Here is a 27216-nt window from a genome sequence, read left to right as displayed (position 1 = left end):
CCTCTCACCCCGCGCACGCAGCCAATCGGCGAGAGGCTGAGCCGCTCGAGCGGAGGCGGCAAAGCGGCAGCAGAGAGAGCGGTCCCTCCCCCTGCCCACCGCCGGCTGGCCCGGAGCCCAGCGCAGCGCGTCCTTCGGATCGGCTCTGAGGCCCGGTGACATTCTCCGGCCTTCGCTTTCTCTGCTGTCACGGGAGGGAACGGCCGTCATGCAGTAAGTCACGGCTCGGTAGTAAGTGGAGGCTGCGGGCCTGCGGGAAGTGCGGAGGCGGTGGGGCAACGATTACCTTCCTCCCTGCCCCATCTACCACCCGTCTCTCAACCCCTTCCCCCACGCCCATCCACACTTCCTCCCACCCCTTCTCCCCCTCTTTCCCTCCCCCAATTATGTGACCACTCTCAGTTGGATGGACCTAAAAAGGTATAATTGTCAAATAAATATTGTCACTTATCCCATTGATTTGTTTAGACTATGAAGCGAGTACGCACAGAACAGATTCAAACTGCTGTGGCTCACTACCTCAGAAGAAGACAATTCGTGGACTCGGATGGAGCCATGAAGCAGGGACCGAAATTTTCTCAGACTGCTGAAGAAATGGCAACGAACTTGACAGGTACATCGAAGACATTTTTGCCTACCTGAACCAGGCTATTTTGAGTACTAGACATCTACATCAAGTTTGAGTAAAGAAAATTTCCACCTCATTGGTGAAATTACTTCAAAATAACAGGAAAAAGCTTGTACAGAATGAGCCAAATTGCTGGTTTGTATTGTTAATGTAAGTCCTGAGCTATCATTCCTGCCTCTCTACATTTACAATGGTCAGCAATGCAGATATCTTTGCATTGGATTGTTTAGAAAATTGCAAAATAAGAATTCTTTATTCAGTTGCATTTGAGGCTGCAGATTGCAAGAACTGTAAATGTAGGGTTGAATCAGAGGTTTGAAAGGTCTCAGCCTGAAATGTCGACTGTTTACTCTTTTCCATGAATGCTGCCCAACTTGCTGAGTTCCTCCAGCATCTTGTTTGTGTTGCAACATGCCGCGAAGGACCAGAAGGTCCTGTGCTTTAACTCAATAAATACATAAATATAACAGTTGACTGTAGGAAACCCTTTTTTCTCTCTTCCCTTTCATTGCTACACCTGAACCTCGTGTACTTGTGACCAAGTAGAGGTGATCAGCCTGTTCAGTGAGACACTACCACTGATGGTTGACCAGTTTAGCATTGTCTTAATAGCAGAGATCTCTTAAGGCAAACCCAATTTGCCATAAATTAGAATTCCTGTTTTTCTCCTTAATTAAACATTTTCATAATTCCTACTTTCTTCCTGGGCTAAACCAACAGCGTTTAGCTCTTTACCCTTTCAGGTTTAGTATCTGATATGTAATTTTTAATTTTTACTAAGTCTTAATAGATGAATTGCATTCCAGGTGATCAGATGTTTTCAGTCATCACCTTGTTTTCCTACTTAATTCCTTGAGATAAACTAGTTTAGTTTATTGGAATAGGTAAGTGGACAAGTCCCCAAATTACAAATAAACTCTTCTTGCACTTCCAGCAGGGTACAGGTATTGATTATAACCGATGTTTTGAAGACCAGCTCTGTCATCATCTTAAACACAAGGAATTCTGTAGATGCTGGAAATTCAAGCAACACACATCAAAGTTGTTGGTGAACGCAGCAGGCCAGGCAGCATCTCTAGGAAGAGGTACAGTTGACGTTTTGGGCCAAGGCCCTTCGTCAGGACTAACTGAAGGAAGAGCTAGTAAGAGATTTGAAAGTGGGAGGGGGAGAGGGAGATCCAAAATGATAGGAGAAGACAGGAGGGGGAGGGATGGAGCCAAGAGCTGGACAGGTGATAGGCAAAAGGGATATGAGAGGATCATGGGACAGGAGGCCCAGGGAGAAGGAAAAGGGGGAGGGGGAAAAAACCCAGAGGATGGGCAAGGAGTATAGTCAGAGGGACAGAGGGAGAAAAAGGAGAGAGAGAGAAAGAATGTGTGTGTAAAAATAAATAACAGATGGGGTACAAGGGGGAGGTGGGGCACTAGCGGAAGTTAGAGAAGTCAATGTTCATGCCATCAGGTTGGAGGCTACCCAGATGGAATATAAGGTGTTGTTCCTCCAACCTGAGTGTGGCTTCTATCCACGGCCTCTTCTACTGTAAACCATTCCCATTCTGATATGTCTATCCACGGCCTCCTTTACTGTAAAGATGAAGCCACACTCAGGTTAGAGGAACAACACCTTATATTCCGTCTGGGTAGCCTCCAACCTGATGGCATGAACACTGACTTCTCTAACTTACACTAATGCCCCACCTCCCCCTGGTACCCCATCTGTTATTTATTTATTTACACACATTTTCTCTCTCTCTCTCTCTCGCCTTTTTCTCCCTCTGTCCCTCTGACTATACCCCTTGCCCATCCTCTGGGTTCCCACCCCCCCCGCTTTTCCTTCTCCCTGGGCCTCCTGTCCCATGATCCTCTCATATCCCCTTTTGCCAATCACCTGTCCAGCTCTTGGCTCCATCCCTCCCCCTCCTGTCTTCTCCTATCATTTTGGATCTCCCCCTCCCCCCTCCACTTTCAAATCTCTTACTAGCTCTTCCTTCAGTTGGTCCTGACGAAGGGTCTCGGCCCAAAACGTTGACTGTACCTCTTCCTAGAGATGCTGTCTGGCCTGCTGCATTCACCAGCAACTTTGATGTGTGTTGTCTGTCATCATCTTCGAAGTTTGTCATTGAAACATCGGTTATAATTGATACCTGTACCCGGCTGAAAGCCCGAGAAGAGTTTATTTGTCATATATGCTGGGAAAGCAGTAGATCCTTTTTCAAGTCCTTAAATTCTCTCAGAAGGCTTTTAATGGACTCAATTTTGACTATTAGCATTTCTCAAGAATCCAATGCATTATTCTAAGTGTGTAAATTGCAGCAAGTCTCAAATTTTTTTATCAGACATCAGAACTGTAGGCACAGAACTACTTTCTTCAGAATCAGGTTTATTATCACCGGCATGTGATGTGAAATTTGTTAACTTAGCAGCAGCAGTTCAATGCAACACATAATCTAGCAGAGACAGGAAAAAAAATTAATTAAATAAAACAGTAAATAAACAAGTAAATCAATTACGTATATGGATAGATTATTAAAAGTGCAAAAACAGAAATACTGTATATTTTAAAAAAGTGAGGTAGTGTTCAAAGATTCAATGTCCATTTAGGAGTCAGATGGCAGAGGCGAAGAAGCTGTTCCTGAATCACTGAGTTTGTGCCTTCAGGCTTCTGTATCTCCTACCTGATGGTAACAGTGAGAAAAGTGCATGCCCTGGGTGCTGGAGTTCTTTGATAATGGACACTACCTTTCCGAGATACCACTTCCTGAAAAAGTCCTGGGTACTTTGTAGGCTAGTGCCCAAGATGGAGCTGACTAGATTTACAATCTTCTGCAGCTTCTTTCGGTCCTGTGCAGTAGCCCCTCCATACCAGACAGTGATGCAGCCTGTCAGAATGCTCTCTACGGTACAACTATAGAAGTTTTTGAGCATATTTGTTGACATGCCAAATCGCTTCAAACTCCTAATAAAGTATAGCCTCTGTCTTGCCTTCTTTATGACTACATCAATATGTTGGGACCAGGTTATATCCTCAGAGATCTTGAGACCCAGGAACTTGAAACTGCTCACTCTCTCCACGTCTGATCCCTCTATGAGGATTGGTATGTGTTCCTTCAGCTTAACCTTCCTGAAGTCCACAATAAACTCTTTTGTCTTACTGACGTTGAGTGCCAGGTTGTTGCTGCGGCACCACTCCACTAGTTGGCATACCTCACTCCTGTACACCCTCTCGTCACCACCTGAGATTCTGCCAACAACGGTTGTATCATCAGCAAATTTGTAGATGGTATTTGAGTCAAAATATCCACATAAAACATCTATTTGTGCATTGTTTCATAAACTTTTGAGGCTAAGCATATAACATGGATTAAGTGAATTTGGAACAGTAGTTGACATAGGATTCTTGTACCACCAGCAACTGCTAAGTTGTGAAACTTCCTTTTTAACACAGTGACATTGAAGTGCTTAAGTTGTCAGATGTTTTAAAATAACTTGATTAATATGGCTGAATTGATGCTTCGAGATCTATGTGATTTTAAATTAAGTGCAAAACTAAGGTAATTAAACAGCAGGGAAAGTGATGCCAAGAAAAATATTGTTGATGCAAAAGCATAATAATATGGATGCTGGAAATTGGAAATAAAGCTAGGCTTGTACTGCTTCAGTGTTGTTCATCATCTGTAGAGACAAGGAAAAAAGTTGATCTTTAAGGTTAACGTTTCAGAAATAGTTAAGTTAAATGCTTTGGAAGCTTGGAGGCAGAGGCTATGATAGGATGAGGAATAAAAGGAAATATCCTCACTGAGGAGATTAAATGATGAAAGGAATAATGCAGAGGATGATAAAGTGTACCCTCGTTTAGTTCTTCTACATAAAAGAAAGTGTAAAATTTCAACATATGCATTTGGAGCTGCTAGTTTCTCAACTTTCAATGTTTATAACTGTGCCAGTTGTCTGTTTTCTACTGGGGAGATGTTGAGAATGACCAAAATCAGATGCTTGAGGCAAATTTTGTTCAGCGGTGAATGAGACTTGCATTCCAGAAAGTGAAAATATAGACTGCACATTACTAAAAATGCTGGAAATACTCTGGCCTCATCTGTGGGAGGAGAAACAGAAAATGTTCCCAAAACTACAAAAATGTTTCCAATGTTTTACAGATTCAGCCTGTTCTGCTCAGTATGTCCAACATGTGCTTTTTCATTTTAGCAAGGTTTTTTTTCATTTCTAAAACCAGTTGAATAATGAGGTGTGAGACAATTTGGTTGTGTGGATTGATTAGTTCCACAATTGGGACTAACATTCATTGTAAATAACACATCAATAGCAAGATGATCCTGGTTACGAAGAACTTTTTAAAATTGTGATATGCTATGTATTGTGAGAATTGCAGTATTCACCTGCAAATGCAAAGAAACAGCTTCTCACAATCCATTGAATTAGTTTGTCTAACCTCATTTTCACCTGCATGCCCATTGAAATGACATTGTCAGTGCAGTTACTTTGAAATGACTGGGATGTGATTTTATTTCCTGTGCCAGATCTTTTAGTGTTGATAATATTCTATTTGTATTTCTTTTAACAACAGTTCAGGCAGAGTCTGGGTCTCCCAATGTGGTTTCTGCAGCTCCCTGTCAAGCTGATCCTAATCAATATGAAATACAGTTCGGGAGGTTTAAAATCTTCCTTTTTGGTGAGTGTGGATGGGGGGAAGCATGTATTCAGATGTAAATTACGTAGGTGTTATAAAATACTATAAGCATTCCGCATTGTCAGTGTCTGCTTAATACTGTCTCTGAAATTTATACAGTAGAACATTAATGATGAAGGTCTCTGCTCAAAAAAATTGACTATTTCCCTCCATAGATGCTAACTTGTTGAGTTTCTCCAGCATTTTTTGTGTATTGCTGAAGATTCCCAGCATCTGCAGAATCACGTGTTTAAAGTCATGCTATACCTGTGGTTATAAATATGGTTTGTAAAGTGTTTAAATTTTTGTCTAACAATTGAAGAGAAGCTTTTCTTCAATGTGAAGAACAGAAGACTTCTCAACAGGGTGGCATATTTGACTGGCCTGTTGTATGATCAAACCTCAATTCAGATCAAATTCACAGGTTTGGACAAAGATATCAAATATTTCAAATCTGGAAGACACTGAGTCAGGAAGAAATATTTTAATAAAATAAGTTAGTAACTGAAAGCAACATGGGTTATTTTGCACTGGTGTTGACAGATAAAGGGTGAGCGGCAATATGTATGAATTAAGCTTAAGTTTGCATACATTGCTGTTGTGCACTAGTAACAGAAAATGTGGAGGCATTTCTAAAGATAAATAGAATCTACATCAACAGGAAAAAAAAGATCAATCATATTAGCAAGAATAATATTCCAGACAAGTAATGGCACAGAGAGGTGGAGGAGGAAATATGTACGAACATTTAAAAAAACAGACTAACAATGATGGGGAATTCCATTTAGCCCAATATGAATTGAACATAAGGAGAAAAGGAATGTAGTTCCAACGATATTTATAGAACTGTTCTTTATAGTTTTAAACATAATCCAGAAAGTATTCTTGTTTGGATCTAGTAATCAAGATTCAAGATTGCTTAGTGTAATTTTCTGTACACAAGTGTAAAGAACAAAGAAATACAATAATTATTCCTCCAGATCCAATGTAGCACAAAAAAACACAAGATAAAGAACAGAACAATGATGATAAAAAAACACAAATATAAATACTCATCAGTTATAGTAGATTTAATTGTATGTCTTTAAAGAGATGCAAGGCATAGGGCTGTCTGCACACAAGCTAACTGCCAGGAAGTGATAAGGTAGGGGTGGATTGATGTTGATCAGCCTTGCTATTTGGCGAAAGCAACTGTGTTTGAGTCTGGTGGTCCTAGTGTGGATGATACATAGCCTTTTCCCTGATGGAAGTGGGACAAACAGTCCATGAGTAAGGCGGGTGGAATTCATCGTGACGTTACTCTTTAGGCACTTTTCTGTATATGTATATGTCCTTGATGGCGAGTAGGCTGATGCCATGATGCATTGGACAGTTTTGACCACCTGTTGTAGAGCCTTCCTGTCTGCTGCAATCCAGTTTCCGTGCCATGCAGTGCTGCAGCTTGTTAGGATACTCTCTACTGCACATCTGTAGAGTAACATGAGTATAGATGTGCATAGTCCAGCTCTCTTCAGGTTCATCAGAAAGTAGAGACGTTGGTGAGCTTTCCTAACTTTAGAATGTGTTTTGGGACCCTGAAAGTTAGTGTGAGATGTGCACTCCCAGCAGTTTGAAACTGCTATGCCACTTATGTAAAATGGGGTTTGAGTGGTCCAAGTTCTCGATAACCATCTCCTTTGTCTTGTTGACATTCAGGAAAATATTATTTGCCTTGTTCTCCCATCTTCACTCTGTAGGCTATCTCACCGTTGTTGATGGTGAGACCACCACTGTTGTGTTATTGACAGACTGAACAGTGTGAATGAAGAATGAACTGCAGTAGATAAGAGAAAATAAGGGAGCATCCAACTGTAATATCCTGTAAGATAATAGAAAAGGACATCAATGTGATGAAAATTAAATAGATTTGGGGGAGAACTGATTTTGTGGTTCTGGGTATAGGACTCAAAGATGAAATGAACAGCAGCATTGTTTTGTTTGAAAAGGGAAACATTCAAAATAATGTTCAACTGAGTACAGGAAGGATGTATTTTACGAAAAAGACAAAACTAACAAAACATTTCTGATGCTCTATGGATGCAATAAAAGATTGAGGAAAAGGAAAGGGCATACATTGTATAGAGACGGTAGAAGAGTGGATGGTAAGAGAGAATACAAAGAGATTGTTTTTAACTGATCTCTTCGAATTGAACAATTAAAAAGTAAAGATGAACCAAATTTTTCAAGGGGCATAAAATAGAAACATTTAAAAAAGATTAAATTGGAATAAGGCCATTAAGTACAAACAGGATAGTGCCACAGTATGTGATAAGAAGATATCAAAGGTCATTATTTTGCTCTGAATCCATCATGAAGCTTGAACAGGGAACATTACAAACAAGTGGGAAGAGGGAAAATTGATAATAACAAAACTGTTGAGGATTAAATCCCTGGCCTCAATAGATTACAGCATTTTTTTTTTGCAGATCAAGATTAGAGATAACTGAGGCATTTAATAACCTGTTTGGAAAAGATATTCATAAGGAGTGACAGATAACTAATTTAACACTTGTATTTAAGAAGGGTTTATAACATTATTGAAATTTAAGGTTAACATTAGTAGAAGGATAAAATGGTGGAATCTCTACCAGAGGAGAAACCAGGAGAACACCTAGAAGTGGTAGGTTCATTAATCAGCAGAAAATAGCTGGGGAAACAAGGAGCTAACAAGGTAAACAATCTTTATCTCCTTTTGGATTTGCAGCTTAGAAACAGGCCATTTAGCCCATCCAGTCAATTATGTCATTTGTGATGCACTTGAACTCGTTCTTCAAACAGACCTATCAATGTAACCCTCTGTTCCCTTTTCTTTCAAGCTTATTCAGTTTTAAAGGCATGCCTATTCTTTGCTTCAACCATAGCTCGTGGAAACAAGTTCCACACTCTTACTCTTTCAGCATTGATTTTCTTTTGAATTCACTACTGGATCTCATGGTGACTTGAAGTGATGGCTTTGAGTTACTCCTCTCCACAAGTGTAAACATTTTCTGAACCCACTAAGAAAATCTTCCATAATTTCATAGACCTAATTAAGCCACCGCTGCAGATCTCTAGTGCCTTGATAATTTTTTCCACGATACAGTAACCAAAGCTACACACATAAGCAAATGCTGTCTAAACCGAATATTCCTACCAAATAGTTTTAATTTCTCCAGTTTTTTGAAAAAACTTTCTGTATTCATTATACAACCGTGATTAAGGTCAGAGAATGAAAAAGCATTGGCCAAGTAGAATTATTTACTAGTTGACCTCAGGGCTATGCAGAGTTGGATTGAAGAGTTTCATTTTGAAATGGAAGTAGGCAGTGTTTCAAATTGCTGTCATGTCTGTTTGTATTTAAAGTCAGATACTTGAATTAAAAATGTTAAAGTTTGTATATGGTACCATGTTTAGAAGGAATATTCAGTTCTGCAGAAAACCTCAACAAATGATAAGTGAGCTTTAAACTTACAGAATGGATAAAAGTATTAATGAGCAAATGAAGGGTAAATGCAGGATCGCAGACTTTGATAGTAAGAACAGAGCTCACTTGTTATTGGGAAGATACCACCATAGATCAGGTAGGGAAACAAAGGGATTGTGACATGCAGGTGCTGCAGTTACTGAAAGTTGTCTGCATATTAGCAGGGCCATGAAAATACAAAATGCGGTATCTAAAGAGGGCATTGGAAAATAGGAAAATGAACTTTGGTTAGGCAGCGTTTGTACATGTGTAGTACTGGTTGCCATATCATGAAAAATTGAGGCATTGCAGAGAATACAAAAGAGACTTGCTATGATGATGCCACAACAGTACTTGTCAAGGCAAACAGACTCAGTCTCTTTACTTCCTCTGGTGTAAAGATGGCTGCTGAGAGAATTTGCTTAGGTGTTGAAAATGATAGAAAGTTTTGAGAGTAGGTTCAGAGAATATTTTCACTTTGGAGAGGAGTGTAACTAGAAACCATCACTATAAGAATTATTTCAGATTTATTTATCACATCTACATCAAAACATACAGTGAAATGCATCATGTGCATTAACAATCAACAGCCGAGGATGTGCAGGGGGCAGCCTGCAGGTGTTGCCACACATTCCAGCACCAACATAGCGTGATCACAACGCTTTGCGCAACAACACAAAACACAACCAGTAACAAAACCATAGCAAACCAATCCAGATTCCTTCCTCCCACCCACCCACCCACATAAATACATAGTCCTCCAACCCCAGGACAAGACGTCTACAGCTTACAGCCTCCAGTGGACTCAGACTCGCGGCCATTGGGCCTTTGACTTCCCTAGCAGACTCGCAGAGATTCGCAGACTTGGGGCTTTGGCTATCGGTCCTTGACTTTCAGGTTCCAAATTCGATATTGACTCCAGGACTTGCCGATGATGTTGAATGAGGTCCCCAAACACAAGGCTTTGAAAGTCACCATGAAATCAACTAATAAATTCAAAACAAAGTCTTTGCTGAGGGAATAAGAACATGGAACGTGTTTACCACATGCTATGGTTGAAGTAAATAATAGACATGCCTTTGAAGCTCTTAAATTTGAGGGATAAAGGAATAGAGGTTACATTGATAAATTTGCACAAGAAAAGAATCAGTTAATATTGGCATTGTATGTTAATGTATTAACAGTTTTTCAGGAAGAGTTTTGTAATGGGAATATTTCATTTAACCTTGCAGTCTGAGACCCATTCCTGTCCAGCTCTGATTTTGGCTTACAAGTTCTTTTCACCAGTTTCTTCAGCTACTTCCTCATTTGGATGGCCCAGTCTGCAAAACTAGAATATGCCTCATTGTTGAAATATTTTGGCATTAAAAATTTTGTCCTTTGAATTGGGATGTTTCTGAATGTGAACTGCTAATGAAATAAAAGGTAATTTGATCAGAATGAATTGGAGCCACTTTCTGGAGTTGACTAATGCATCAATTTGGTCTATTCGGCAAAACAACATCCAAGAAAATTTTAAAGCACTGTGTTAAAAGTTACCGCAAGCAAATATGACCTCCTATCCTGATTTCTTGGAAATAAAAAGAGTACATCAAATGCTCAAGTTATAATTAACATAAGTAATTGAGCTCTATATTAGCAAAACTAATGTTTTTATTTACTCAATATTGATTTCATGATCAATGAAAAATCCTATGGAATTCCAATATTTTTTTCCATTTCAAAGGGGCTTTAGTGATGGAGATAAAGGTGTTATACTGTCAGAGAGATCAGGGAATGTGCCTGCTATTTAGTCATTTGAGAGTTTTATTTGAAATGTTGTTTTCCTGGAATCAACACTTTGCTGTTTGAAATATCATTTAGGAGTATCAAATCTTTCTGCTGAAATTGAAGCTCCCCTCATGGGTGCCTTAAGAACACTGGTTCTAAATAATTGAACTAACTTGATATCTCACACTTTGGTGTTAGCTTTATCCTTAGTTAATCCTGTCAGTGTCTATGTGGAAGGCATGTTGTAGATAAGGTGCAGAGTTAAATGTGAGCAGAAGGTATTTCATGTCATAACTTTTCTAACATACGCAGAAGTTGTATAATTTGCTTATAAAGAATGATGATGGATGCAACATGTGAATAGATTAGCTCCATCTCAATGTTAAAGGGTGTAAAGGCAGTACAACAAAGCTCTCTCCAGGGACATGTTTTCAAAGCTAATCTCAGTGTAGAGTTTGCGTGCACGGGTTATCAATTGGTTTCTGCATCTGAATTAAGTGCTGGTTGATCAATTAGCTCTTAGTGTAGGTTAATGGTAAAAAGGATTAAAGAAGCCTTTATGGGAATGTGTAAGAGAGAGTAAATACAGGGCTACAGGAAAATGGGGAAGTCAGTGGGACTAACTAATGGAGCTAGTATGGGCATGATGGGCCAAATGGCCACCTCCTGTATCATTGTAAGATGAGACTTCTATGGGTATCTATAACATAAATTTTTTGATGTGATTTAGGAAATAATTTCAGTTGGTGAAAAGCAAGTAAATTGGAATTTTTATTTTATAACTGCCTTTCTGTTCCAGGTTGCCATGTCTGATCTTAATATATTTTTGAAGCTTGGCTGTGTTCCCAAATTTTGGAAATGTTCCATGTGCATGTTCACAAAACTAGTGCTTATTGCTTTTGCAGTTTGTGCTGAATGCTTAGTTTTGGCTCATAAAATTTCTGACTTGCCTGTGAGCACTGTAAGGATTGTAGGGAAAGGTGTGGGTGTCCTGTGAATGCCTTTCCTCATTATCACATTTCTTATTCCAGATGTAGAATCAAAGTACAGCCGAGAAGTGAAACAACTGCTTTACCCCTTATTTGTCTACCTCCATCTTGACATGGTACATAGCAGTTTGAAGAGTGCAGCAGATAGCTTCTACAGTCGCTTCCATGGAATGTTTCTGCAAAACGCAGATCAAAAGGACATCATGGAACAGCTAAGGAGTACTCTGAATAGCCAGGATATTTATTCAAACTCCAAGCTGCGTACTCTAATTGAAAACAAGTATGTTGTTAGCCTTACTGAAGAAAGTTACAACTATCTTCTCCGCTACCTCCAGAGTGACAACAATAGTACATTGTGCAAGATTCTAGCCTCACGTATTCACTTGGATGTGCGGTGTTCTCAGCAGACTGGCTATCAGCTATACAGTGTTGGAGCCCTTTCTCGAAGTGAGGGGTTGGGCTTGGAGCCTTCAGAGATACCCTCTGCCATGTTACAGAATGAAGCAGCATTGGAGCTGTTGCAAGACAGTATAAAACGAGTAAAGGATGGGCCACCCTCTCTCACGACAATATGTTTCTATGCTTTCTACAACACAGACCAATTGCTGAATACTGCAGAAATTTCACCCGACAATAAACTGCTTAGTGCTGGATTTGACAACTCTTGCATTAAACTTTGGAGCTTGCGATCGAAGAAACTTAAGTTTGGGCCACAGCAGGTGGATGTTTCTCGAATCAACCTTGCATGTGATATCTTTGATAATGAGGTATGTATTTGCTTGGTTGTATGACAGCAGCTAAATCCAACAGTTAGCATCAAGCTGCTAAACTTCAATTGGCTTAACCTATTTCCTTGTAGTCTTTTGTCCTGCAGCTTGCTTTGCTTTGAAAACTGATACCCTCCCAAGGAAGGTTCCTGAATTGTACTTTACATAATTGTCACAAATTAAACTCCTGTCTGCCCTTTCAGTTAAGCATAAGTTTTGATACTGTTTTGAGGACAAGCTCTGTGAATTGAAATGCAAGTGTAATGACAAAATAAAGAGAAAGGCAAAACTGAATAAGTTTGGAGGGAGGCAGAAGCTGAGTCTAGCATAATGACCAAAAAATTAGAGGGCTGAAATTAAATTACTGTTAGTATAAGCTGGTGATGTGGTTATCATTGTACGAGTAAAGTTCTGGACCTTTGGTCTAGAAAACTGTTCAATCCCATCTGGTAAATTGAAATACCCATAATTCTAGAATTTATTTTTGGGAAAAGTCTCAATATCTCTGGCCACAAAACTAATCGATAGTCATTAAGAAAACACCTGGTTACCTAATGTTCTTCAGGAAAAGGAACTTGTAAAAATTACATGGTCGGGCCTACATGCTTCACTCAACTACCTTCTCAATTGGAGGGTGATTAGGGACTGATTGCAGCAAGTGGGCTGCTCCTGTTCCTCCAGGCCTTACAGAGGACCTGCGTTATGCTGAGAACACAGCAATACTGTCTGAAAACAAAGAAGACCTAAAGCAACTACTAACCAACATTAAGGAACATAGCCTCAAGATGGGTCTGCACCTTAACTTGAAGAAGACTAAGATTATGACTTCTGGCAGCATAACCAATTTCAATCTCAGTGGAGAGGAAATTGAAGCGGTGAACAGTTTCAACTTGCTTGGATCAATGATTAACACCGAAGTGGTAAGCAGTCAAGAAATCCAATGAAGAATCACACTTGGCAGAGCAGCCATGAAGGATTTAGAGAAGATCCTCAGGAACTGGAATCTATCTTTACATACCAAGATTCAACTTTTGCAGGCGATAGTGTTCTTTACGACATTATATGGATGTGAAAGGTGGACAGTAGAGAAGGAGAATAGTAAGCCTATCAATGCCTTTGAACTGTGGTGCTGGAGAAAAACACTATGCACCTTGTGGACCTCTTACAGAACAAACGGATTGGTCCTCAACAAGATCAAACCAAGTCTCTCTCTGGAGGTTCAAATGACAAGACCCTGCCTGTTGTACTTTGTACACATTATTTGTGGAAACAGCTCCCTGGAAGAAGATATCATGCTTGGCAAGGTAGAAGGACAACGGAAAAGAGGAAGGCTGCCATCAGATGGATGGACACAATGAGGACAGCTTTGAACACAACATTATCAACAAAGAGCCGCCTTTGCGAGGATTGAAGCTTTTAGGGCAACTATCCATAGGGTCACCATGAGTCAACAATTACTCGATGGCACTTAACTACAACTGAATCTGGAGCTACGAAGTGCGGTCATGGGAATATGGTGGTTTCCAGCATTATTCTATGAAGAGTTTGAGAATAATTAATTTTTAATTATTTAATCCAGAGTTACTTATGTCGTTTTATTTCACTTGCAGGATCTGTAGTAATTTATTGGCAATCACTAATTACCCTCTGAATTGATGGTTATATGCCAATCATGTTGATCAGTAGATTTACATGGGCCAAAATGGACCAGGATGGCCAGATTTCCTCTTTAAGGTGTAAATGAATCAGATGAGGTTTTATAAAAAGCCTTTCCTTTAATGGTCACTATTGCTGATGGTTAGGGCTTCATTACAGATTTATTTAATTTAAACTAAAATCTTTGCTCATCGCTCCATTTTAGTGAGTTTAGAATCAGTGGTCCTGCTCTTGGAATATAGTTTTGCAACTGTTGCACATAACTTTGCCATGGACAGTCCCAAGCCCGGCTGCAAAAGGAGGAGGGTTGGGTATGGGGCTAGCAACACCATCCCTTAAAAACCCAGTGCTACAGAAACACCAACAGAGGCTCCAAAGACCTCATCCCTGGGAGAGGAAGGATTTTCGCCGAGAAGACATGAAGTCGTGGTCAAAGCAGAAGCCACAGGGCCGATCAGTCTTCGGCCCAGGTCAGAGGACTGTGGTGAGCTGCTGTTGACGGCCTATGCTCCAGCCCGGGTGATGGACTTAAGAAGAAGACTTTTGCACATAAAGATCAAAACAATTTACAAACAAAACTTTCACAAAGTTGTTTACCTTTTATTGAAGCAAACAAAATTTGGTTAAAAGAGACAAGGGGTTCTGCAGATGCTGGAAATCTTAAGTAACATTCAAAATGCTGCAGGAACTCAGCAGATCAGACCACATCTATGGAGGGGAAGTATTACAAGCTGGCAGGTGATGGCTCAGTCCAAGTAAGTGAGGGAGAAGGTAGGAGAGTTTAAAGGAGCAAGGTTTGCAGCACTTTTTGGAGTAGTTGAAAGAAAAGGTGTTTAAATGTTAAAGGTGTTTTAAGTTAATTAACACCCCTCCCAGTATGCGAATTGTTTCAAATATCACATCTCCAAATCTCTTGCGTTCACTTGGTATCTGAGGTGTATGAGTATTTGACAGATGGGATAATCCACTGGGAAATAATGGATAGTATACACTAGCACATCTAGAGCAGGGAGGAATATTAAAATTTAAGATGCAATAACATCCCTTGATGTGAACACGTTCCCACTGCCAGCTCCAGTGACAGCTCAAGGAACAGGAAACAAAGGCAAATGTTATAAGGGGAAGAGTGTGAGGAAACTACTTTTATGTGATAATTAAGATACACAGTTTGATGCTTGTAGGGATGATGGAAATTGTCTTCAAAAGGGGATTGTGTAGGCTCTTGGGAGTGCAGAGAGTGATATGGAGAATAAGAATAAAGGGGTTGCTCTTCAAGGGATGTATATTTTTGATGGGCTAAATGGCCACCAACTGAGTAGGAATCCTGACAGCTAATTTTTATAACATGGGTGTGAAATTCCAGGCATCTAGTTAGGTGAAGATTACTGTTCATAACCTGATCATTTGAAGCAGTAAATAATTCACAAATACTGGACTTGCTTTATTATGTGCACATCGGATCAATTTCAGCTTTAATCTTTCTTCCAAACAGGTTTGGGGTTACTAAATGAAAGTAGGTTTGAGTCTTGAAAGCCTGAAAGCTGTGCAGGAAAAATGTGCCTAAAGTTTGCCTTTACAATTCTTCAGTCTTTTATTAGATCAGCCGAGAGAAGACTGGTTTTCTCCCCAGCCTTCATTTTTTCCGGTTTGATCAAGGCAGTCTAATAGTGACTGCATATTTCCTGATGTACAAAATAAAGTCCCACATGAACTGATTTATTTTGGAGAGGATGGACAGGATGCAGTTGCACCTTTCAAGCTGATACACTGTTACCAGAATAGCTCCACTCCACAGATGCTCCCTGATATGCTATGTTGCAACCTTTTGTTTTTACTCTTAGATTTTCCCGCCCTCGCAGAATGAGTGGTTAAAATGTATTAGTAACATTGAAAAAGCTTTCCCAAAACTCAGGTCTGGGTGATGAGAGGGTCATGTATTTTCCAATCCCATTCTGAAGATTTCCCTGAGGTGGATGATGCAAGGGCCGGATGCTGTATGTTACATGTAACATGTGCCTCTTGTAATATGCTGAAATGTAAGTAGAACCCATCAGCAGTTTGTATGAATATTTCTTCAAAAGCAAGAAACTACACGTCAGCAAAAGATAATTTGTTACTAAAAGATAATTTGGTTCAGTCATAAACATAGTTCATTTAATTTCCCTCTGAGAAATTTGACAGATGAACAGGGAATGACTGTCACTTTAAAATATTGTTTAAAAATGTACTTTTTTTTTTAAAAAAGGCAGCAGTGAATTGGCTTAATTTAGAAATGTCACATTTGCACCTTAGGATCAGCAACAGCTGTGAAGAGATTGCCCTTGTCTTATTTTTTAAAAAGATCCCAAAGTCCTTTCCAACTGAAATGTAGTCATTGGCTGCTGCATATGATGGACAATTTGCAAACCTCTAACCTGAGGTGAAGACTCTGCAAATAGTACAGGATAATTATTGACGTGACACTGAGCATAATCACCCTCTCGTCCTTTTTTTAAAAGTAGTACCACAGGATATTTTGCAGCCACCTGAGAGAATACTTCAGATAGTGATAATTTATACAATCTGGAGACTTACTTTATTGCTTTGGGATTTGTTGCTCTGACTGTTCCCTTAAGCTGCACTGACTATATCCTGGTTCTTATCCCCTTTTTCAGCAACATTGTGACAGATTGGAATATGAGTTTGATGTTTCAGCATTTTAAGCACAACTTTGCCTAGCTGAAAATAATTTTCAGGACAATCAAAAGGAAAGGCATCTTAATATCTTAATAACGTCGACTGTACCTCTTCCTAGTAATGCTGCCTGGCCTGCTGCGTTCACCAGCAACTTTTATGTATGTTGCTTGAAATTTCAGCATCTGCAGATTTCCTCATGTTTGCGTTAATATCTTCATTGTTTTCTCTTGACCTGTTGGAGGTTGCTTTGGATATGATACTGTCTGAAGCCTGTCTCCATCCTTAACAGGTGTTTAAAGGAGAGAAATGCAGGATGATATAAACACTTGTGATTTCTGCTTAATAAGGAAGCAAAAGCCAGTAGAGAACTACTGTAAACAATTTTCATTGTTCAATGCATGCATGATAAATTGAATTTTTGATGAATTTGGTTTTATGTGACTTTATTACTCTTGCCTGTTTTTAATGCAGGTGGTAGATGATGTGGGCAGTGAAATGAAGATCCTAAGAGCACACTGTGGTCCTGTGTACAGTACCAAGTTTCTCTCAGATAATTCAGGACTTCTCTCTTGTTCAGAAGACACAACAGTCCGATACTGGGATTTGTGCAGTTTTAAAAACACTGGTTTGTATCAAGGGCATGCTTATCCAGTCTGGGACATTGACGTTAGTCCTCTTAGCCTTTACTTTGTGAGTGGATCGCATGATCGGACTGCAAGACTTTGGGCACTTGATAGGACGTACCCACTACGTATTTATGCAGGTCACTTAGCAGATGTAGACTGTGTAAAGTTTCATCCAAACTCTAATTATGTGGCAACTGGTTCAATAGATAAAACTGTGCGGCTGTGGAGTACTCAGCAAGGGAACACAGTCCGCCTCTTCACAGGACATCGTGGCCCTGTGTTGGCATTGGCCTTTTCTCCCAATGGGAAATACTTAGCTTCAGCAGGTGAAGATCAGCGACTGAAGCTATGGGACCTCGCATCAGGTACTTTATTCAAAGAGCTGAGAGGGCATTCTGACAACATAACTAGCCTTGCATTTAGTTCAGATAGCAGTCTGATCGTTTCTGCATCAGTTGACAATTCTGTCCGTGTCTGGGATATTCGTAATACATACTCTACTTCATCGGTGGATGGTTCTTCCAATGAGCTAGTGGGTGTATATACAGGACAGACCAGTAATCTTTTGAGTGTTCAATTCATGTCCTGCAATTTGGTCTTGGTTACTGGAGTTGCACAAGAGAAAAAAGAATCGTAAGCAGAAGAGAACCGTTCTTGTGTTTAGAAAGTACTAGAAAATTTGGTCACGTGGACCATATGTATTATTATTTTCTAGCATGCTTTGCTCAAATATGTGTATTCTATTGGCTTGCATTGATTACATCTTGTTGCAGCCAAAATACCAGCTGTTGCACAATTGTCCCAGTATTTAGAAAGGAAAAAAAGAAAGTGGGTCAAATCTTGGTGGTTCTCCTCTTACCTACCTAAGATGCCCTGACATGTTTATACAGGTGCCCTGAAATTTCTGGATCACTCCATTTATAGCCCTGTTCAGGTCCACTAGGCACAGAAGTCATGGTCGATACAAGGCTAGGTTAAGATGCGGGTTTGGTAATACCGTATTGCCATTCAAGATGTAAATTTGACAGTTTTCTATGTTGGCTGCTGTAGGTTCAGCTGAAGAATGGATTATACCATTTGAATACAATCATCCAAAAGGTGACTAGTAAGTTCTTCTGTAATTTATTTAGTCTGATTTTTGTAGTCTGACCAGACTAAATCCCAATTGAGTTGTTTTGTGACACTAGCCCAGATGTTTAACCATGAAATTTCTGGCTGATACACTTGTAGGGCAGGGGTTGATTGTGAATAATCCACAAAAATTGTAATCTGTGAAAGTTTTTGTAATTGAAATTAAGGTTGTTTGAGAATGATAAAGTACTTTGATATAAAGCCATGGGCCTTTTTAAAGATTAAATGAACCTTCCCATCTCCAGAAAAACATTAATATGCATTAATGTCAAACTGAAAATTAAAGAGTTTTGCACACAGACAGATGTTTTCTGCTTTGTATGGACACTTTTTTCAGAATTCAATATCAGTTAAAAGGTATTTTATTCCAAGTCAATGTTCCAACTAGACAAATTCAAAATGGGCAGATAGGTGGTAAGGAACACTCTTGCTCCAGATATTCTACCAACCACATCTCGATATTTAATAGCATTTCCATCAGTGTTTACTCACCATCAATATCCTAGTATTCATCTTTGACCAGAAACTCGACTGGACCAGCCATAGTGAAAGATTGGTCACGGGGTCCTGTGGTACTTGATGTGATAAGATATAGGAACAGCATTAGGCCATTTGGCCCATTGAGTCTGCTCTGACATTTCATCATGGCTGATTCAATTTTCCTCTGAGCCCCAATCACCACTAGTCAACTGCAGCCAACCAGAAAAAGCTCCCTTTATTCCCACTCACTGCCTCCTGCTGATCAGCGACTACTTTATCCATGGTTGAATCTTTCCTGTAATACCATGGGTTCGTAGCTTGTTAAGCAGCCTCCTGTGGCACCTTGTCAAAGGCCTTCTGAAAATCCAAGTGCATAACATCAACCAATTCTTATTTGTCTATTCTGCCTGTCAGTTCTTCAAAGAATTCCAACAGATCTGTCGGGCAAGATTATCCTTTGAAACCATGCTGACCAAGGCCTATTTTATCATGTGCCCCCAAGTACCCTGAGACCTCATCCTTAATGATTGACTCCAACATCTTCCCAACCACTGAGGTCAGACTAACTGGCCTCAGGTTTCCTTTCCTCTGCCTCTCTCCCTTCTTGAAGAGTGGAGTGACATTTGCAATTTTCCAGTCTTCCAGATCCATTCCAGAATCTAGTGATTCTTGAAAGATCATTACAAATGCAGCTGCGATCTCTTCGGCCACCGCTTTCAGAACGCTGGGGTGTACATCATCTGGTCCAGGTGACTTACTTACCTTCAGACCTTTTAGTTTCCCAAGAACCTGCTCTCTAGTAATGGTAACTTCACGCACTTCATGACCCCTGATACCTGGAACTTCCACCATACACTAGTGTCTTCCACAGTGAAGACTGATGCAAAATACTTATTCAGTTTATCCGCCATTTTGTTGTCCCCCGCTGCTACCACTCCAGCGTTGTTTTCCAGCAGTCTGATATCCACTCTTGCCTCTCTTTTACACTTTACATTTATCTGAAGTAACTTTTGGTATACTGTTTAAATATTATTGGCTGGCTTTCATATTCCATCTTTACCTTCTTACCGACTTTTTAGTTGCGTTCTGTTGGTTTTTAAAAGCTTCTCAATCCTCTAAATTCCCACTTTTTTTTTGCTCTATTTTTGCCCTCTCTTTGGCTTTTTTATTGGTTTTGACTTCTCTTGTTAGCCACGGTTGCGTCATCCAAATTGCTACCAGAAATTCCAGCCATTGCTTCTCTGCTATCGTCCCTGCCAGTGTTCTTTTCCAATCAATTCTAGCCAACTCCTCACTCATGCCTCTGTAATACCCTTTACTCCACTGTAATACTGATACACCTGACTTTAGCTTCTCCTTCTCAAATTTCAGGGTGAATTTGATCATATTGGGATCACTTGCCCCTAAGGGTCCTTTTACCTTAAGCTATCTAATCAATTCTGGTTCATTGCACAATGCCCAATCGGGAATAGCTGATCCCCTAGTGGGCTCAACACAAGCCGCTCTAAAAAGCCAACTTAAAAGCACTCTAGAAATTCCCCTTCCTGGAATCCTGCACCAATCTGATTTTCCCAATCCACCTGCATATTGAAATCCCCATGACTATTGTAACATTGCCCTCTTGGCATGCTTCCCTTGTAATTTGTAGGCCACATCCTTACTACTGTTTGGGGCCGGGGGGGGGGGGCGGCGGGGGATGTCTGTATACAACTCCCATCAGGGTCTTTTTATCCTTGCAATTCCTTAGCTCTAATCACAATGATTCAACATTTTCTGACCCTCTGTCACCTCTTTCTAATGATCTGATTTTTTACCAGCAGAGTAAATCTTTGCCTTCCTGCCTGTCCTTTCGATACAATATGTATCTTTAGACATTAAGCTCCCAGCTATAATCTTAAAGCTGTGATTCAGTGATACCTACAACATCTACATGCCAAGCTGCAACTGTGCTGCAATTAATCTACCAAGTTCCTGAAAATGTGCGCATTCAAATGCAACACCTTCAGTCCTGTATTCACCCTTCTCGATTTTGTCCACTTTTTATGTTGTAGCTTGTCCTGTTGATAACGCAAAATTGTAGACAACAGCCTTTCCTCACTAGACAATGCCTCTGGTTGTAAACTAGCTACCTCATCTTCAGCACGATCATCTGCCTTTCCGATGATACTTTTTGCATTGAAATATACACAGCTCAGGACACTAGTCGCACCATGGTCAACCTTTTGATCCCTAACTTTGCCTGAGATCTTACCAACATCTGCCTCCATAACGTCTCCACTAACTGTTGTGGCACACTGGTTCCCATCCCTCCTGCAACTCTAGCTTAAACCCCACTGTGCAGCATTAATAAACCTTCCTGCTAGAATATTAGTCCCCCTCAGTTCAGGTGCAAACCGTCCCATCTGTACTGATGTGCCTTCCTTCCTACACAAACTTCTTAGTCATGTATTAAACTGTATAGTCTTCCTAGTTCTGACCTCAGTAGTTTGCAGCACAGGTAGCAATCCTGAGATCACAACCCTGGAGGTCCTGTCCTTAACTTGGCATATAACTCCTTATGCAGAACCTCATCACTCGTCCTACCTATGTCATTGGTACTTACATGGACCATGAGTTCTGGCTATTCACCCTCCCAATGAACACTGAGGACTCGAGCTGAGATATCCCAGACCATGGCACTCGGAAGGAAACATACCTTCCAGGAATCTTGTTCTCACCCACAGAGCCTCCTGTCCATTCCCCTAACTAACAATTCCCCTGTCACGACAGTGTGCCTCTTCTTCCTCCCCCTCCTCCAAGACACACAGCCAGACTTGGTGCTGCTATGACTCTCCTCTGTTAGGTCAACCCCCCCCCCCCCAAACAGTATTCAAAGTGATATATCCATTGTTGAGGGGATGGCCACAGGGGTACTTTGCATTAGCTCCTTCACCCCTTTCCCCTTCCTAACTGTCACCCAGATTCCTGCATCCTGCACCTTGGGTGTAACTACCTCTGGAGTTACATAAGGAATAGGAGCAGGAGTAGGCCATCCGGCCCTTCAAGCCTGCCCCACCATTCAATAAGATTATGGCTGATCTGTCTGTAAACTCAGCTCCATCAACCTGCCTTTTCCCCATAACCCTTAATTCCCCTACTATGTAAAAATCTATCTAACTGTATCTTAAATATATTTAGTGAAGAAGCCTCAACTGCTTCCCTGGGCAGAGAATTCCACAGATTCACCACTCTCTGGGAAAAACAGTTTCTCCTCATCTCTGTCCTAAATCTTCTCCTCTGAATCTTGAGGCAATGTCCCCTAGTTCTAGTCTCGCCTACCAATGGAAACAACTTTCTTACTTCTATCTTATCTATCCCTTTCAAAATTTTGAATGTTTCTATAAAATCTCCTCTCATTCTTTCTGAATTCCAGAGAGTATAGTCCCAGGTGACTCAATCTCTCCTCATAGGTTAACCCCTTCATCTCTGGAATCATCCTGGTGAACCTCCTCTGCACTGCCTCCAAAGCCAGTATATCCATCCTTAAGTATGGAGACCAGAACTGCACACAGTACTCAAGGTGCGGCCTCACCAGTACCCTGTATAGTCCCCTCTTCCTAATCATCAATGTAAATGGTAAACAGCTGCAGGCCCAGCACCAACCCCTGCATCACCCCACACACCACTGACTGCCAACTGGAGAAACACCCATTTATACCAACTCTCTGCCTTTTATTGGTTAACCAATACACTTCCTCCGACTCCATGCATCCGTATCTTATTTATAAGTCTCTTGTGCAGCACCTTATCGAATGCCTTCTGGAAATCCAAGTATACGACATCCACCTGTTCCCCCTCTATCCACTGCATTCATTATGTCCCCAAAGAACTCCAGTAAGTTTGCCAAACAGGACCTCCCCTTTCTGAATCCATGCTGCGTCTGTCTAATGGAACCACTCCCTTCTAAATGTTTTGCTATTTCTTCCTTAATGACAGCTTCAAGCATTTTCCTGACTACAGATGTTAAGCTAACTGGCCTATAGTTGCCCATTTTTTGCCTACATCCTTTTTTAAAAAGTGGCGTGACATTTGCTGTCTTCCAATCTGCCGGGACCTGCCCAGAGTCGAGAGAGTTTGGATAAATGATTACCTACACGTCTACTATAACCTCCGCCAATTCCCTCAGCACCCTAGGATGCATCCCATCACGACCAGGGGACTTAACTAGCTTCAGGCCTTCTGGTTTGCTCATCACTATCTCTTTAGTGACAGTGATTTTATCGAGGTTCTCACCTCCCATTTCAGCCATAACATTATTTTTTGGCATATTAGACGTGTCCTCCACTGTGAAGACCAACACAGAATAATTGTTCAGTTCCAGCTCCAGCTCCTTAACACGGATTGTTAGAAGCTGCAGCTAGATGCACTTCTCCCAGTTGTAGTCGTCAGGGACACTGATGGTTTCCCTGCCTTCCCACATCCCATAAGAGGAACATTCCACTATCCTGCCTGACATCTGTACTGTCAAAGCTGAGCAGATATAAAGAAGGGAAGGGGGAAAAAAACTTAACCTTGAGCTTTTCTTTCCTTTGCTTTCTCAGTCTGAAACCTCTCTTCACAGACACCTCAAAGAGCTAAAGCCTCAAGATCACTCTGACTTCACTCAGACGATGGCTGCTGCACTTGACCCTTCCTTCCTTTAATTTGCTCTTGCTAATCAATGTCAAACACTGATTGGTCACTGGTTGAAGCTCTTTTTTGCTGCATCGACCCACTGCTGCCTTTTGTATTTGGGTAGTGGACCTGAGTGAATCCCTTCCTTCCGGTATCCGGATTGGTCCCTGGTTAAAGCTCTTTTTTTTAGTAGTAGTACTGCTGCTACTTCAAACTCTTCCATCATTTGTGACTACAAGTCAAGAATATGATGGAACACTCGGTACTGCCTCTGAAAAAAGCACAGATCCAATAACACCACGATCACAAAACCAGTAAGTAAGGACAGTGTTGATTCTGTGAGGGAGAAACTGCAGAATGAATAATGGGAAAATAAATAGCACAGCCTGAGCAAATATTTTACATCGACCTTCAAGTTGCAAGGTGCTAAAAGTATTGCATAATTGTAGAAAATATGGAGGCAAAAAAAGGATAAGAAACTTTAAACAATTGTGTTTACATTGTGGGAAGTAGTACCAGGGTGGATCCCCTGGACTCGCTAGCTATGGCTACAGAACTAAAGTTGGATACTGGAATAATACCTGTATCAATTCTGTTCTTCGGAAGTTCCTCAGATTCCAGGTACTGTACATCATGGTTGGAAAACAACAAATGTAATGGCCCATTCAAAAAAAAAAGGAGACAAATCAAGAAACTATAATATCTTATTGGGGAGAAATTGGCATCTTTTACAGCCATAACAAGATATGCAGAAAATCAAAATATGGTCCTATGAAAGGAAAATCATGTTTGAAGTCATGAGGGGTGGATGAAAGAACCAGATGTGGTGCACTTATATTTCAAAACATTGAGACCAGGAGCTCAACTGTTCACAGTGATGAAGGTGAAGGCATAGCACGTATTGTAATCAAATTTGCTGCAAAGATAAGAAAGCAAGTTATGAGAGGGAGTCAAACATTTGCAGAGAATAGATGGGTTAAGTGAATGAGCAAAAATTTAAGCAACACAGCTAACTGCTGGAGGAACTCAGCAGGCCAGGCAGCATCCAGGAAAAGAGTACAGTTGATGTTTCAGGCCAAAACCCTTTGGCAGGACTGGAGAAGAAAATGCTGAGGAGTAGATTTAAAAGGTTGGTTGCGGGGGGGGGAGGAAGAGAGAGAAACAGAAGGTGATAGGTGAAACCTGAAGGGGGACAGATGAAGTAAAGAGCTGGGAAGTAAATTGGTGAAAGACAGGAGGCCATGGAAGAAAGAAAAGGAGGGAGAGGTACCAGAGGGAAACAATGAGTGGGCAAGGAGATAAGGTGAGAGAGGGAAAGGGGGATGGGAAATGGTGAAGGGGTGGGGGGAGCATTACCAGAAGTTTGAGAAATCAATGTTCCTGCTATTAGGTTGGAGGCTACCCAAATGGAATATAAGGTATTGTTCCTCCAACCTAAGTGTGGCCTCATCATGACAGTGGGGGAGGCTGTGGATAGTGGATAGAGGCGGTATGCGAATGGAAAGTAGAATGGGAATGGAAAGTAGAATTAAAATGGATGACCACTTGAAGGTCCCGCCTTTTCTGGTGCTCAGCGAAGCAGTTTCCTAGTCTACATCAGGTCTCACTGTTAATACAGGAGGCCACAACAGGAACGCTGGACACGGTATACGACTCCAACAGACTCACAGGTGAAGTGTTGCTTCACCTTGAAGGACTGTTTAGGGCTCTGAATAGTAGTGAGGGAGGAGATGTTGGGACAGGTGTAACACTTGTTCCGCTTGCAAGGATAAGTGCCAGGAGGGACATAAGTGGGGAGGGATGAATGGACAAGCGAGTCGCGTAAGATCCCTCTAGAAAGTGGGGGAGGGGTGGGTAAACCCATCGGAGATAGCTGAAGTTTTGGAGAATTATGTGCTGGCGACGGGGTGGTAGGTGTGTTGGTGAGCAAAAATTTAGTAGGGAACATGATGTTGGGAAAATGTGAGGTTTCCACCTTGGTAAAATAATTAGAAAAACAATGTGTAAATGCAGAGACTATAGAGTGATTTGGTACAGGTGGATGTGGTTGAAACACAGCAGCTAGTTACAAAATCAAATAGACTGCTGACATTTGCTTTTTGCAAAGGGGCTGGAATATAAAAGCAAAAAAGTTTTGGTAAAATTGGTCAGAACACTGTCGAGACTCCAGCTGTAATATTGCCTTCCCTTTTGTCTCCCAAATCAAAGGGGAGGGATTGCTTGCATTGGAGGCCATTCAGAGAAGGTTCACTAGACTGACTGCAAGAATGAAGAGTTTTTAAGACTGAGCTTAAACTCTTTCAGTTTAGGAAAAGACATTAATTGGAGCTTAAGAGATCCTAAGAGGTTATATCCTGTGAGGACATTTCCTTTTGTGAGGGTATCTGGTATTTGGGGTCTTAGATTTAGAATAAGAAGTTGTCCATTTAAGACCAGTAAGGAGGGTTTTTACTCAAGAGGTCATGAATCTTTTGAATTCTCTACTGCTAGGGTCTGTGGAGGAGCTGTCATTGAATACATTTATAGCTGAAATAGGGGGATAGAGGATGATAGGAAATGCACACGAAGCTGGACGTATGTCTATGGTTAGATGGGGGGAGCAGGCTCATTAGGCTACACAGCCAGCACCATTTATTTCATTTCAACTTTGTAACTATATGAAAATGGAGAGAAAAATCAACATCTGGATAAAGGCACCACACAAGGTTGAGGTTCGGTTTTCCAGTTGCCCTGACTGATGGAATAGGTGAACATTTTTCAGACCTGGGAATGGAAAATGGTGCAAAGTTCTCTTTCCTGCTCATTTCTCAATGACTCCCGTATCACTTCTTGTAAATAACAGGCATTTGTGCTCCTCAATTGAAAGGCTTGTTGATGTTGTCGATAGGCAAGCATGTGGAACAGTGTCACAGGCAGGGCATGGGAAAGGTCCCAGCACAGTAAGAGCTTTCCCTGTTCTGAATGAGGAAGTAGGAAAAGGAGCATGCATGCTAGTCAGTGTGTTAATCACCAAACCCCAATGACAGGAGAAGGGGATTGAAACTGAAGTATCTTATTCTTGAAATGTAATCTGGGTATTAAAAATATGTAACATCAAGCCTGGAGTAGAAAAGTCATTTTGAAGAATTACCTGATTCAACTTTACATTTACCAGAAGTTTCTCAAATCTGACAATTTCCATAATTTGATGTATATTGCACGGTTTAGGGACTTGACTTGGTAACACCCTGTGCCTAGTTCTCTTAAAGGCCATGGTTTGGAAGAAAGCCTGTACTGGGAACCATGCTTCCTGGAATACAGATAAGGGACAGGTCGGCTAATGTCAACATTTTAAGAAGGATGAGACGATTAAGTCATGTCACTGCCACCAGAGGAATCAATGCAGGACAAGTTGGTGAAGTAGGATATTGGCCTTCATATATCAAAGTATTGAGCACAGGAGTTGTTATGTTATGTGGAAGTTGTATAAGATATTGAAGCTTGACTTGGAGCGTTGTGTGCTCCAAAATATGTAAGAATGTTTCTGGGACGTGAGGACCTGCGTTTCAGGGAAAGACTGAATAGGTTTAGACTATTTCCTTCTGGAGTGTAGGAGAATGAAGGGAGAATTGATTGAGATATACAAAATTATGAGATATATAGATCAGAGGTTTCAAAGGTACATTTAATGTCAGA

At 40.8% G+C, this 27216-nt stretch overlaps 1 protein-coding gene across 2 annotated transcripts; it reads left to right on the top strand.

Annotated features, from left to right (window-relative positions):
- Positions 1-46: 46 nt before the first annotated feature.
- Positions 47-18703, top strand: taf5l (TAF5-like RNA polymerase II, p300/CBP-associated factor (PCAF)-associated factor). 2 transcript variants are annotated; one of them, XM_063055121.1, is made up of 5 exons: positions 47-213; positions 469-613; positions 5211-5315; positions 11595-12319; positions 17123-18703. In XM_063055121.1, exons 2-5 carry the CDS (start codon positions 472-474, stop codon positions 17912-17914), a joined length of 1764 nt encoding a protein of 587 aa, XP_062911191.1. In that variant the 5' UTR covers positions 47-213; positions 469-471; the 3' UTR covers positions 17915-18703. The 2 variants fall into 2 exon arrangements, with proteins under 2 accessions (XP_062911191.1, XP_062911192.1); XM_063055122.1 differs by lacking the exon at positions 5211-5315.
- The last annotated feature ends 8513 nt before the right edge of the window (positions 18704-27216 follow it).

The sequence above is a fragment of the Mobula hypostoma genome, chromosome 8, assembly GCF_963921235.1.
Source record: "Mobula hypostoma chromosome 8, sMobHyp1.1, whole genome shotgun sequence".
Lineage (NCBI taxonomy): Eukaryota > Metazoa > Chordata > Chondrichthyes > Myliobatiformes > Myliobatidae > Mobula > Mobula hypostoma.
The sequence above is the reverse complement of the archived record's forward strand: the minus strand, read 5'-3'. Positions and strand labels throughout refer to the sequence as shown.

Excerpts from the sequence above, each read along its gene's own strand:
- taf5l (XM_063055121.1), top strand. The coding sequence starts at position 472 with ATGAAGCGAGTACGCACAGAACAGATTCAAACTGCTGTGGCTCACTAC. Across the intron at positions 614-5,210 it reads AATGGCAACGAACTTGACAG|TTCAGGCAGAGTCTGGGTCT; the intron begins GTACATCGAAGA and ends TTTTAACAACAG. Across the intron at positions 5,316-11,594 it reads GTTTAAAATCTTCCTTTTTG|ATGTAGAATCAAAGTACAGC; the intron begins GTGAGTGTGGAT and ends TTCTTATTCCAG.